Source organism: Gossypium hirsutum, chromosome A02, assembly GCF_007990345.1.
Source record: "Gossypium hirsutum isolate 1008001.06 chromosome A02, Gossypium_hirsutum_v2.1, whole genome shotgun sequence".
In the NCBI taxonomy this organism is placed as follows: Eukaryota; Viridiplantae; Streptophyta; class Magnoliopsida; order Malvales; family Malvaceae; genus Gossypium; species Gossypium hirsutum.
In genome coordinates this window covers 88683045-88696527 of record NC_053425.1, presented here as the reverse complement: position 1 = coordinate 88696527, position 13483 = coordinate 88683045, and the positions used below count along the sequence as shown (strand labels likewise).

The following is a 13483-nucleotide window of genomic DNA, read 5'->3' as shown; positions in this document are numbered from 1 at the left end:
GCTACCTATTTCACTTTACATAATTATTAATAAGAAATTCTATCACAGGCATCAATGTATGAAAATCACATATTTAAACTATATTAATTGGTTTTAAAATAACATTTAATAAATAATGAAAATAACCTATGCAGGAAGATTAAGAATGAAAAAAAAAAACACATTAACTCTACATTATAGTTTATTCATAAAAATTACTTTTCAACATTAAACAGGTAGCATTATTTTCATTGAAATTGTAGTTGCATAAACCTCAAAAAATCTTCTCGGTATGATGGTTTTCCACAGTTCAAGAGTAGAAAACATCCAACTTGAATATTAAATGAAAAACATCCATGTAAATCGCATACATTTCTTGATGTTGAAAGAGAAGGGATGGAAACCTGAAACTGAAAGATCCCATCCATACAGCCTTTCTAATATACACATTTCTTAATTAAAACTACATCTTTCTTCACCAGAAGATTATCAATTGGTTTCCTTTTCAGAGATCAGTGCATAGAATAAAACCCCGGATTGAATGTTAAAATGGTGATATCTCCACTCACCAGTGGTTCAATAAAAAGTAAATTAAATACCATATAACCGGTTCTTTAAAATAAATGGAACAAGAAGGGCCTCTGATTCTTGGTTGAGCTGTTCCTGCTGATCCAGTTTTTCCAATACTCTGCATTCATGTAGGCGCATAAGAAATCGACAATGCAATATATTATTCTACTATTCACCAGCAGAAGACCACAGCTTTCATCAAAGACATCACAACCTAAGTTACCAGGACTCAAGGGTTACTGTCGTATATAGGAATACATACAATACACGTATGCTCAATTATTTTTAATTTTTGTTCATATATATGAAGTATTATATCCCACGTGCCCTCCCATGTTTGAATATATATCCTACGTAAAAGTTTTAGAGAAATGAAGAATTTGGATAACAGAGACAACTAAACAATGTAAAAAAGAGTGTCAACAAATGAGAAGGGTGAGACTAGAACGGGAAACTAGATGGTTATCTTTCAAAGTTCATATCATGAATTTTATTAGAAATTCCAAAGGCAAAAGACCATCCCGGAGCTGTTTTCTTTATGTCATTATATAAATTAATCTAGAGAGACAGGAACCATCATCTTTCTTTAATTAACACAAATTTTGTATTAAAAATGGTAACAAAGAGATGAACAGTTTGAAAGACGTGCCGCGTTCTGTGTCATTTTCTTAAACAAACATAAAATACAACAGTGCGTATTTAAGTTTTACAGTACAATTATATTGAATATTCTCAAATTGATAATTAGTTTTATTTTCAAGATTCAAATATAGATTTCAAAACATATAGGCATAAATCAGCGATATCAGATTTGCATGATGAAATCCATATCGTCTAATAAATATCATACGGATTTCAAGAAGGAAGCAATTCTAGTTTTTGTATTTGAATAGAAGCAGCTACATGGCAGCACAAGCATCATAAAAATTGTAACAGTCAAGTAGCAAAATAACTCTTCCTCCAAATAAAAATGGAAAGTATTATTAAATCAATTGTAATATTTTTGCTAAGCAGATAGTTATACTCTAATCTTTTGCGCAAGAAGAAACATGTAACTAAGCATATCCCTTACATGGTTCAATTTGTAAACTCCCAGTAACTTACAAGACATAAGGGTTCATTCTTCATATGCCGGGTAACCTGCCGCAGTTGCTCTGTAAAGCATTAAAAAGGCAATACATTAATGCATGATCAAAGCGTCACAGACTTCCAGTGTACTGGCACCTCAGAAAAAAAATGCATCACTGTAGCGATCATCTCAAACATCTGATTGTCTATTAAACAAGCAAAGCAACATAGGAATATATTAAAAGTCTTCAAGGCTTCAAGCAAGATTATCAAAACAATACCTTCTGAAAACAGGTCTGAAACTCTTTAAGAGGAATCATTCAGAACTACTTTGGATGGTATAAATATTCCCGATTATCCCAGCAATGCTAACTATCATAGCCAGTATTAACATTAACCACGACAAAAATTTTTCTACTCTGCTCAAGCTCATGCTCTCTTCTTGCTGACTTATCCTCAATGCAATTAGAGCAGGGAACGTAAAACCTAAGGAAACAGCTGTTGTTGCTCCAGTAAATTTGAAAGCTGTCCATATATTTGGGATCATAGTAGATCCAATATATATAAGCGCTAACAATATTACTGTTAATGCCAAAGACCTTTTTTTACTCTCCGTGAGAGGAGCTGATCCCTCAAACACCAAGTTATCCACAGTTTGCCGTAGGGAAAAGTGAATAACAGGGAAAACCAGAACCAAATGAAGAATGTAGCCGACCCGGACAATATAATTCAAAGCAGTGCTAAAACGAATTCCCAGATTCCTATCAAAATTGGTCAAAACATCACCTTCAGTGTCCTTTCCGAAGAGCAAATACCCTGATATTGCTGTTGAGGCATAGACCACAACACAAAGAACAGTTGTGATCCTTCCCACCTGATTCATCTTTTGAGGAGATCGCCCTTCGAGCTCATTGTATATAGGTTGAACATTGAAATGGCAAACATATGCATTGGTCATAATAGGGATAACTACTAGTAAATCCAAAATTGCCATTTTCGATCCAAAATCTGGGCTCATCCTTGGAGCCTCTATCTTCCCTTCAATAAGCTTGATGAATGCAACAGCGAAGCAAACCACAACGAAAACAACAGCGAGAGCTACCGAAGCAGCCGAAGTCATGCTCAATGAATCAATCCTATCTAACACGCAAAGTGGAGCAAGAAAAACAACCATAACAGCCAAAACCAATAACTTCCTATGATCCCAAAAACCATGTCCTAACCACTGATCGAAAACCCCAATATGACGAACCGAACCAGACATAACATCACCCATAATAATCAAATAAACTATCAGGACACCTGCATTGTTGACAATTATGCAAATCTCAGACAAAACCCTAGCAGTTCTCCCCATTGCAATTTGCACAACTTCCCCATAAGATCTAGCTTTACAAGAAACCGCAAACCTAATCAACATCTCGACACTAATTTCAGACAAAATCCCAATCAGGATTATCAAAAAAATTCCTAAAACAATTCCAAGAACCTTCATAGTAGCAGGTAAAGCCATGATTCCAGCACCAATAATTGTGGTGGTTAAGTTAAAAACAGCACCAGAAACACCAGACCCGCTATTGGGTTTACTTAAAACAAGGGTACAATCATCGAGATCAACATCAACATCAGTATCAACATCATCAGTATCAATAACCTTGGGATGATTTACCCGGTTCCCATCATCAGAGAGGAGCGATTTTTGTTGGGATCTAAAGTCGTGGGGTTCATTTTGCATTTGTAATTCTACAAATGAGCCTTTGGGTATAGCTGAATAATTACTATCCATTCTAGATCAAAGAAATGATAAAGAAGATTGAAACTTTGTGAAGATCTCTCAGGAAAAAATCGAATGTAACGATTAAAAAACTTACAGAGAATTGGGAGGAATTGAATTGAATGGAATGGATTTTGAAAGGGTCAAGAAAAAGCAGCAGATCCGTGGTGGGTCAACGTTTTTGGATGCTTTACTGGAAGGGGAGAGAGAGCAATTTGTTTGGAAATAAAGGAAAAGCTTTCCAGTGCTGCCCCATTGGAGGATGTAATTTTATAGAAATGTAGATTTAATCTTTCGATGTTGCCATGTTAAATGAATGACATAGATCTAAACCATCATATTTATCACTTTGCCTTATTCTGCCCTTATTATTATTAGATTGGTAAACTACACCTGTGGTGTTAAATTTTCCTTAAAATGGTTTTTCCCTTTATACTTAAATTATCTTCTCTTACATAAATTAGTTTATAAGGTTTAACACGTAACACTATTAGAAATCGCCAGATCATTTTTTTTAATGTGTTATATATATTATATTGGTTCAAAAGATAAAAAGTTATATATATATAAAATTCAAAAAAATTAAAATTAAAAAATATAAATACAAATTTTAATTAATAATAATATACAAAATTTGAAAATTTTATAAAAATTAAAAATATATATTCTATAAAAGTTGTAATAAATTTTATTATCTTTTCAAAAATGATAAATTCTAAACATTCAAAGCAATCAATAAAAAAATAGAAAAAGTTTAACTTAATCCTTTTCAAATCTAGTTTTCAACTAATCTTTGTTGTCATCTTAAAGATGCAGGATAAGGGAATTACTTGATCGTACCTTTTTGGACTAATAGCTTGGAGAATTTGGAAGAACAGAAATTTGTTCATTTTTCAAAATATTAATTGGACGGCTTATGATGCTCTTAAGTCCTCTCTTAGTTGGGCCCAACATTTTGAGCCATTTATGCTTGGGACTAAGGTTATCTCATCTTCGTCAGAGATCTATCACCATTCTTCTGATGTTTGGGTGCAATTATTTACTGATGGTGCAGTGGCTAGAGACTCCGGAAATGCCTCAGCAGGTGGAGTGGTTCGTGATTAAGATGGAAATTAGATCTTGGGATTCACTCATTATCTGGGCAGATGTTCACCTTTGGAGTAGAACTTTGGGGCATTCTTGACGGCATCTTCATTTTATTGAATAGAGGGCATAAGAAAGTCAAGATTCAGACGAATAATTTAGAAGTGGTAAGGGCCTTGACTATGGAAGAAAATGTGGATTTCGACATTACCTTGCTTAGAAGAGTTAAACGAGTTTTGTTCTCTGAAGATCAGTGGGTAATCAAGTATGTTCCTCGAGAGTGTAATTTAATTGCAGACCAATTGGCAAAGATTAGTCTTTCTTGGCAAACTTCCCTCCAGATATTTGAATTCCCTCCTGTTGTAGTGGCTATGACTATTCAGCAGGATAAAGCTTTTAGAGTTTCTTAGTTTCTTTTAAGTTGTAATTCTATTTTTGTTTTTTCACAAAAAAAAAAGCTTAATCTCTAGAAATTGAAAAAAGTTAATTTAAAATTTGAATAATTGAATATATAGATTTTAGAACATTTTTTATTTCTTTAAAAATTGTAAAAAAAATATATCTTTTAAAAATATATGAAAATTACTTAAAAGTAAAAATAAAAAAAACACCAACATGGATTAATAGTGGTCAATGCTAATCAATAATCAAGGTTGGTAAATGATTGGTCAAAGTCAATGTATTTTTTAAATATTCTCTTTTTTCTATTTTTAAATTTAAATTTTTAAATTTTAATAAACCTATTGCCACGTGGCACATTCTAATTAGCTGGATGTGCCAAGTGACAAGTTCTAATTGGTGCCACATGTCAATTGATTTTTTAATGTCATTACAAAAAAATAGGATGAGATGAAAAAAAAGTTTAAATACTTAAGTGGGAAAATAAGTATAGCTGAGGGGTCAAGGTTAAAGTGAGTATTAAGCTTTGTTTAAAATTATTTTATGGTCTTTTGACTTTTAAAAGTTTCACTAATGTTATCAAAATATTATATTCTAGTCACTTATTCATTTAACTTTCATTAGCCCATTAACGAAATAATGAGGTGACATATTAATTCTAAAAAATATTGGTTTTGTATTTTTAATTTAATTACTGAAATATGGTTGAAATATTTAATTTAATTTCTAAAATATGGTTAAAATATTGGTTTTGTATTTTTAGAATTTTTTTAAAAATAATTATAAAAAATATAAAAACATAAAAAATTCTAAAAAATATGAAAATTAATAATTTATTTTCTAAAATTATAATTATATATATATTTAAAAAAACAACAACAAATGAAGAAAAGAAACAAACCCACCAGTTGATTGGTAAAATAAAACATCCATTACAATTATCATTACCTTTTATGTTATTACTATCAAGATGTTGAGGATGATCCAAAGCATCTGGTTTTGGATAAAGCATCACTCTGTGAACAAAAAACCAAATCAACTCTCAAGATGAAATTTTCAATTGAATTTTAGTAAATAATTGCATTACAAAAAAACAGAGACAATAAAATATTTAAGGGTACACTACATCAAATAGCATTCAACTTTGTTTATTTTTCAATTTTTCCACTAACCTTTTAAAATTTATAAAAATGTCACTAACATTTTCAAGTTATTACAAAAAAGCCACTCCATTGTTTATTGCCGTTACTCAATTAACGTGCATTTGACGTGGTGTGCTAAATATGCCACGTGTTTTAAAAAATTGTTTTCTTTCTTTTTCAATATTAATTATCTATCTTTTTTCATTTCTTTATTTATTTTCTTTTTTACTCTCTTTTCGTTTATTATTTTTGTGACATAGAAGAATAAATAAATTAACTACATAAATTAATTTATCCCCCTAACAGGGAGACCTCGAACAATCGTAATCTATTACTTCCATCATGTACCAACCTGACCAGGCTATCAACATCCTAGTTATCCTCTCTAGATATGTGCCAAATACTCCAATGATCAATCTAGGACAACAACTGATGAATTCTCCTAATCAAAGCATAATTTGAACCATTTGAAGGCCTCTCCTGAATGGCTTTAGCCGCCTCAAGAGTATCAGTCTCGATTAACACATTATCATACCCCTGATCAATTAAAAGAACCAACCCATCCAAGATGCTTCACAATTCGGCATCAAAAACTGAACAACTCCCCAAGTACTTATTAAACCACGAATCCACCCCCTATTTCTATCTCGCACAATTCTCCTTTGCTGCAGCAAAGCTAGCTTCATACCTGACAGATCCATTAGTATTCAAACAAACCCAATTTCTGATCAAATATGAGCCAGGAATCGGTTTTCAAGGCTTAGTGGCTGATCTTTTACTCGAAGAGACATATTGTTTAGCCAGCTATAAGAAGCCATGATAGCATCACTGCTACTCTAGGATGTGCCTTGAAAAATGAAGAGATTTTGATTCTTCCAAATGCATCAAGTGATAATCCCAAAGAAATATTGCTAATCAACATTACCCAAGCACTAGTTATAACAGTTCTGTAAGTTTGAGATAAGTCATTCCTGTAAATTTCTAGAAAAGTGAGTTATATCGGTCAACAGGAATTAATTGACTCCAAATATTTCTTGCTGCAGGACAATCTCTAATGACATATAGCACATCTTTTGAGATATGCCCACAAACCCCATAGGCCGTATTGTGCCCAGGACCCCAATGAACTCTTTCTATATTAGTAAGCAACTGCTGCTTGAAAGCAAGCCAAATAAAGAATCTAACCCATTAAGGCCCTTGATATTTCCAAAGGAATCTACCACACCACTTTCGTCGGATTCCATGAACTTTTCTGAAGTTTCCCATAGGCACTTTTGATAGAAAAGAAACTTGTTAAAGTACCACCCTAAATAATCCTATCAACCCATACTACCGAATGGGGTGAAGGAATCCCCACAATCCTCCTGATTACCTCCTCTAATAGCCAAAGCTGAAAGAGATCAAGATTCCAAGCGCCATCATCTGTAACCATATCACTCAGAAGGCAATCCAAATCAAGACTGGAATAATCAAGAATCAAGCTAATTAGAGGCCCCATATTTGGAACCCATAGGTCACACTATAATCTGGTATTTTTTCTATCCTCCACTGACCAAAGCAAATTCTCTCGAATAAATGGACAAGCCTTTGTGAAGGCTCTCCATAAGAAAAAAAAACATCTACCACGTGATAATGTTTTAGCAGCCCATTTGCAACCCTATAATTGGCCTGAAAGACCTGGACCCAAAGAACCTTAAAGCCATACACAAGATTAAAACCCAACTTCATAATGAAGAAAGTATTGTGTTCCTGCAACTTTCAAAAACCAAGACCACCATGTTCCCAAGGTTGACATGCAATATCCCAACTAACCAAAGCCAATTTTTCCCACTATTAGAAGATCCCAAAAAAAAACTGTCTGATCATACGTTCAATTTCATCATATAGCTCTTTAGGAATCATCATTGATTGCATGAAATAACTAGGGATGGTTAGCAAGACCAACTATGCCAAAGTGGACCTTCCAACTAACGATAGTTGTCTAACATCCCAACTCTGTAATTTACTATGAATCTTATCCACTACAAACAACAAAGTACTATTGGTTACTCTATCATAAAAAAAGTGGCACCCCAAATAGCTCCCAAGTTTATGTACTCTATGAAAACCAAGAATATTGCAAAGGCTTCTCCCTAAAGCATCACTCACTCCTTCTGAATAGCATATATTAGTCTTGTGGGCATTAATCTTATGACCAAAATAATCACAAAAATTGTTCAAAACTCTTTTCAAAACTCTGGCTTGATTCTCTCTTGCTTGGCCAAAAAGAATCAGACCATCTGCAAAGAAAAGATGAGAAAGGAGTGGACCTGAATGAGACAGACGAATAGGAACCCATCACTTGGAGTTGATAGCCGAATGAATATTGTTCCTGAGCCATTCCATACACATGACAAAAAGATAGGGAGATAGTGGACACCCTTGACGAACACTCTTTGCTGACCGAAATTTCTATGTTGGAGTTCCATTACATAGAATCTGCTTAGTGGAATTTGTGATGGCAAACATAATGAAATTATGGAGAAAATTCAGAATACCTACAGCCTAGAGAGATGCATCAATAAACTCTATCATAAGCCTTTTCAAGGTCAATCATGAAAGGCAACCAATTCCTATTCTTCTATTTAATTTTCAGGGAGTGAATCACTTCTTGCGCAATAATAATATAATCCATAGTGCTTATTCTTGCAATAAACTCATTCTGCTATTGCCCAATAATTCTTCGAAAGACCACTTTAAACCGATTAGCAATGACCTTCATAACAAACTTGTAAAGAACCAAACAGAAACTAATAGGTTGAAACTATGAAAATGTAACAGCTCGTTTTTCATTGGTGTCGAAAATAATTGTTTCAGGACCACAATTTCGACGAGTGAGTACGTAAATATGAGGTATTTAGATCTCATTTTCATAAATTGAGCTCATAAATATTTTTATTAAATATTTACAGAGTTGTTATATAGGTGTATTAAATTTTGGTCCGAAAATTTTAATGTTTGGATAGTTAGTTAAGGAAAAAGGACTAAATCATAAAAAATGTAAAAATTAGTGGTTATTGAATTTTAATGATTAAATGGATTAATTAATATGAGTAGAAGGACTTATAAGTCAATAATACCTTAATGTACATATAATGGACTGATGCATTTTGATTAATTTTTTATGTTAATTATATGTTATTAATATTTATAATAATAAAAAGTAAAAAGAACGATAACAAAACATTTTCATCTTTCTTTTTCAACTTAAGAAACCCAAAAATTCATGGATGAAAATTCAAAAGCTTCAGCCATCTTCTTTACTTTGCATGATCAATAATCTCATCGACCGGGTGACATACGAGGAAAAGGAAAAAATTATGAATTTGTCCCTGATAGTCAAATTACTTTGACAGGTAAGTTCATACTACTTTCTCCGGTTACAATTTGTTATTAAATGTTAATTATTTATATATATAAACTATTCAAACGAAAATCAGACTATATGGTAATAAATTGAATTCTAAAATAATTCCGATGGACTGAGAAAAAGTCTCATACACGAGATTTCTGAATGGTTTCTATTTTGGACCGAGCTCCAACATTTGTGGACTCGTATATACTTGTGACACAGATTTAGCTTGGACTAGTAATCTGTTGTCATTTTAAAGGTTTAGCTTGGACTTGTAACCTTACATATATTTATAGCCCTGGCCAAGCTATTTTTCTATGTTGTAAATGGTTTAGCCTAGATAGGTAACCTGACACATCAATTTCTGTATACAATTAGCTCAAATGAGCATTATATGTTTCCCGTACTCATGTATTGAGTTATTTTACAAAGTTTCATAAAAAAAGTAAAGGATATACAATGTGAAATTGTATCGTTTATGTGGACAAAATATGAACTCTGAATATTCGTATATTCGTTATTTATTGACCCAGAAATGTTGAACTATGTCATGACATGAATAAATATGATAAGGATATATGATGTAATTTTTAAGGATGAAAGTGATGCAAAGTGATAAATTGGAAAATAGATTCATGATAAATTTTGAGTTAAACTTGGTATTTTACCATTTGATATTATATATGTAGTTTGGACTAAATCTCATATGGTTGATGTTTTGAATACTATGATAGGTGAATTTGTTTCATAATGATTCATGTAATTATTGAATGGTTAAGGTAAGCTATTTATTTATATTGTATAAGCTTACTAAGATTTTATATACTTACTTGGGTTACTACTTTTCTGTAGATTTTGGATTCTGGAATGTATTAATCGGATTAGCGAGAAGCTCACACCTACCGTCACTTGATTTGGTAGACTTTCAAAATTTGAAAATTGGTTACTTGTGGCATGTATATAAGATGTTTACTTTGCAAGTATTGATTATGTTTTGGTACCGTGGTTGTAGATGTACTTATTTGCAAACTTGATGTATGTAATGCCTAATTCATATGGTAATGTGTTGGTTTAAGTCAAGTTGAATGGCACTTTAGGTGTTTATGTGATAGTAAGTTTTGGTACGAATATTGCTATTTTTTTATGCTAGAATGAATGAGCTGAATGATTTGGATGATTGTTGTTTTATGATTGTAATGTGGTGCCATTGAGGGCGTTGGTTAGGGTTAGATTGAACATTTATTTAGCATGTTTTGGCATGTTTTAATGAGTTTTGAGTTTGTATAATTAGATGCAAATGGTATAACTTGAATTCTAAGAAAAGGTGTATGTCATTGCTTGAGTTTAATGATGTTTTAGGTACACACTGCTTGTGACATGGTTTGCCACACGGTTATGACCCCACAAGGTTGTGTACACGGTTGGTAACACAATCATTTGCTCTATTTAAAATTTGAAATTTTAGTTCTACATGACATCAATTAGTTACACAATCTAGAGACACGACCATGTGTCTCCTTTCACATGGTCTGAGCTCTGTCACACTATTGAGCCACACGGCCATGTCCTTGCACCACACAATCCCTACCTTGGCAAAGGCCTGGGCATATGACCGTGTGACCCCTGTTTTCATTATTTGCCTATATTTTATAAAAGTTTTATTTTAATCCAGAATCATTCCTGGTTTGTTTTAAATGTTCCGCAAGTTTGATTTAGGTCCTGATATGATTGAATACCATATAAATGATTTTAATTTATTATGAATTGATATTTTTGGCTTTTTTTGAGTGGTTGATAACCCCTATTTTGAATTTTACCTGTTATTTTGTAAATGTTTCAGATTGGTCCCGATTTAGTTCTAAACTTGTTCAAATGTTTTCATAAGCCCAACTAAGACTCAGTTTTTATCGTAATGCACGTCTAACATTGAATTAATTTGTATTTATTGATTATTGAATAATAATGAATAAATTGTTTGTGAATGTTTCAGTTTTCTTTTGTAGCATCCTATAGCTCGAGTTCGGCCAGTAGACCAGGTAAAGGGTGTTATAGAAAAGCTCTCAGGATTTTGAAACTTAGGAATAAGGGAAATTAAGGGGTTGTTTAGTTCTAGATCAATATACTCCCCTGCAAATATCTTCTTAACCTAAGCACAAACATAGACCTCAACTCGATCCCATGACTCTGAAAGAAAAGAGCATGAAACCCGTCGCTACTAGGAGCTACATAACAGTCTTTATTTCCACATCAAAGATTGGTTTATTAAAAAACTGGAGCTCTCCATGCTCTTCATCCTCAAGTTACAGATACAAACTAGAACAAGACCCCTCATCGGACCCAAATCCTCACCATACAAATTTTAAAAGAAACTAATTGCCTCATGTCACAATTCTTCCTGATAAAAAATCCACTCCCCCACTTCATTTTTCAATATCGTGATCCGATTCTACTTTCTCCTTTGGAGTGCACTTATGAAAAAAAATTAAAATTACGGTCTCCCTAAGAAAGCCAATCACATCTCACCTTTTTTTCCCACAAAAGTTCCTCATGATAAAGAAACATTTTCCAACTTTTCTCATACCTCCAGTTCCAACTGAAGTAAATAGTTCGAGTGAGAATAATCTAAACCTTTCTGAATATTAGTGAGCTTCTAAATCAACATTCTTTTAAGAGCTTCGATATGACCATACACCTTTTTATTTCAATCCTTGAGTTGGCTCGTAAAATGAGAAAGCGCAGTGAACATATAACCATTAAAACTCTACTTTTCCTTGACAAAGTCAGAAAAATCTAGATGCTCAACCCATCCAGCCAGAAAATGAAAAGGTTGACCTTTAGAAGAGTGAAGTAATGGCCTAAAAGACAACAAAAGAGGCCTATGATCAGATTTGAGCCTTGGAAGGTGAGTCATCAAAGAATTTTGAAAGAAAGTAATCCATGCATCATTTTTTATAGATCTGTCAAGATGCTCAAAGACTCCACCTCTATGCCATATAAAGAGAGAACCTCTAAACCCCAAATAATTTAATTATGTCGAACCCATAAAATCCCCAAAAGAGGATCATCTTTTCCCATTAACTTGCCTGCCTTTCTTTTCACTAGAATATAAAAGAGCGTCAAAATCCCCTATTGTCAACCAAGGAGAATCGTTACTTAAAATAATCACCTTTAAAGCATCCCAAAGCCACCTCCGTTTGTTACTATCAGGACTACCATAAACAAAGACGACAAAAAAAGGCAACTGGAAAAAGATGTCAAAAATCCAAATCAAACCAAATACCTCAAGAAAAACCAATTGCCTCTAACCGATGGGAGCATTGAAATCTAAGACTAGAGATAATTGAGTTCACTTTACCACCTCTAACTCTCATCTCTAAAAGACTTACAATGGTAGGTTTGTATTCTTGGTTGTACTAACGAAAGATCCGTGAAAACTTGCTACTGGTATAGCCTTGGAAACTCTAAGAAAATATTGATAAACTCATAAAATCAAAAAAAGAATATAAGCGAACCTTAATAACTCAAACTAGCAACTTCCTTCACGACACTTCCCATCACAACTTGTCATCACATGCTGATCCTCATTCTTGATTTGGGAGTTGATAAGTTTGGCCATGGAATTCAAGGTGTCTGACAGAGGAAAACCCTCACAATACTAGAATTTTTAAACTGACCCCTACGATCCTGAATGATTTTTCTGATTACTCTATTACTTCAAACAACAACACATTTTCCCCCTGAACCTCTCCCTTTAGAGGCCGGATGCCCTTTACCAAGTTCAACCGAATCACTAATTCCCAAGGGCTTAATTTATTGGGAACATCACTCTTCTTAAAAGATACAAACTCTCCTTAAAAGATACAACTGAATGTCTCCTAGGATAAAGAACACCCTTATCAAGTTTCACCATCGACTCCACCGGGCCTTCAAAAGTAGGATTAAAATAGGAACTAATGCTTGACGAAGCCATTATATCCTTACCAACCAACAAAGTGCTGGAAGCATTTAATCCAAAAAGATCTGAATTCGAAACTAATTCCACATCATCCACGAGTGCCTTCATAAAATTTTTCAAAA

At 33.2% G+C, this 13483-nt stretch overlaps 1 protein-coding gene across 3 annotated transcripts; it reads right to left on the bottom strand.

The window, feature by feature from the left end:
- Positions 1-296: 296 nt before the first annotated feature.
- On the bottom strand, positions 297-3701 carry LOC107951856 (amino acid transporter AVT6E). 3 transcript variants are annotated; one of them, XM_041086495.1, is made up of 3 exons: positions 1899-3700; positions 1622-1703; positions 297-667 (listed from the first exon to the last, which is right to left on the bottom strand). In XM_041086495.1, exon 1 carries the CDS (start codon positions 3401-3403, stop codon positions 1934-1936), a length of 1470 nt encoding a protein of 489 aa, XP_040942429.1. In that variant the 5' UTR covers positions 3404-3700; the 3' UTR covers positions 297-667; positions 1622-1703; positions 1899-1933. The 3 variants fall into 3 exon arrangements, with proteins under 3 accessions (XP_040942429.1, XP_040942422.1, XP_040942438.1); XM_041086488.1 differs by having other exon boundaries at positions 1654-1703; XM_041086504.1 differs by having other exon boundaries at positions 1654-3701.
- Positions 3702-13483: the final 9782 nt, after the last annotated feature.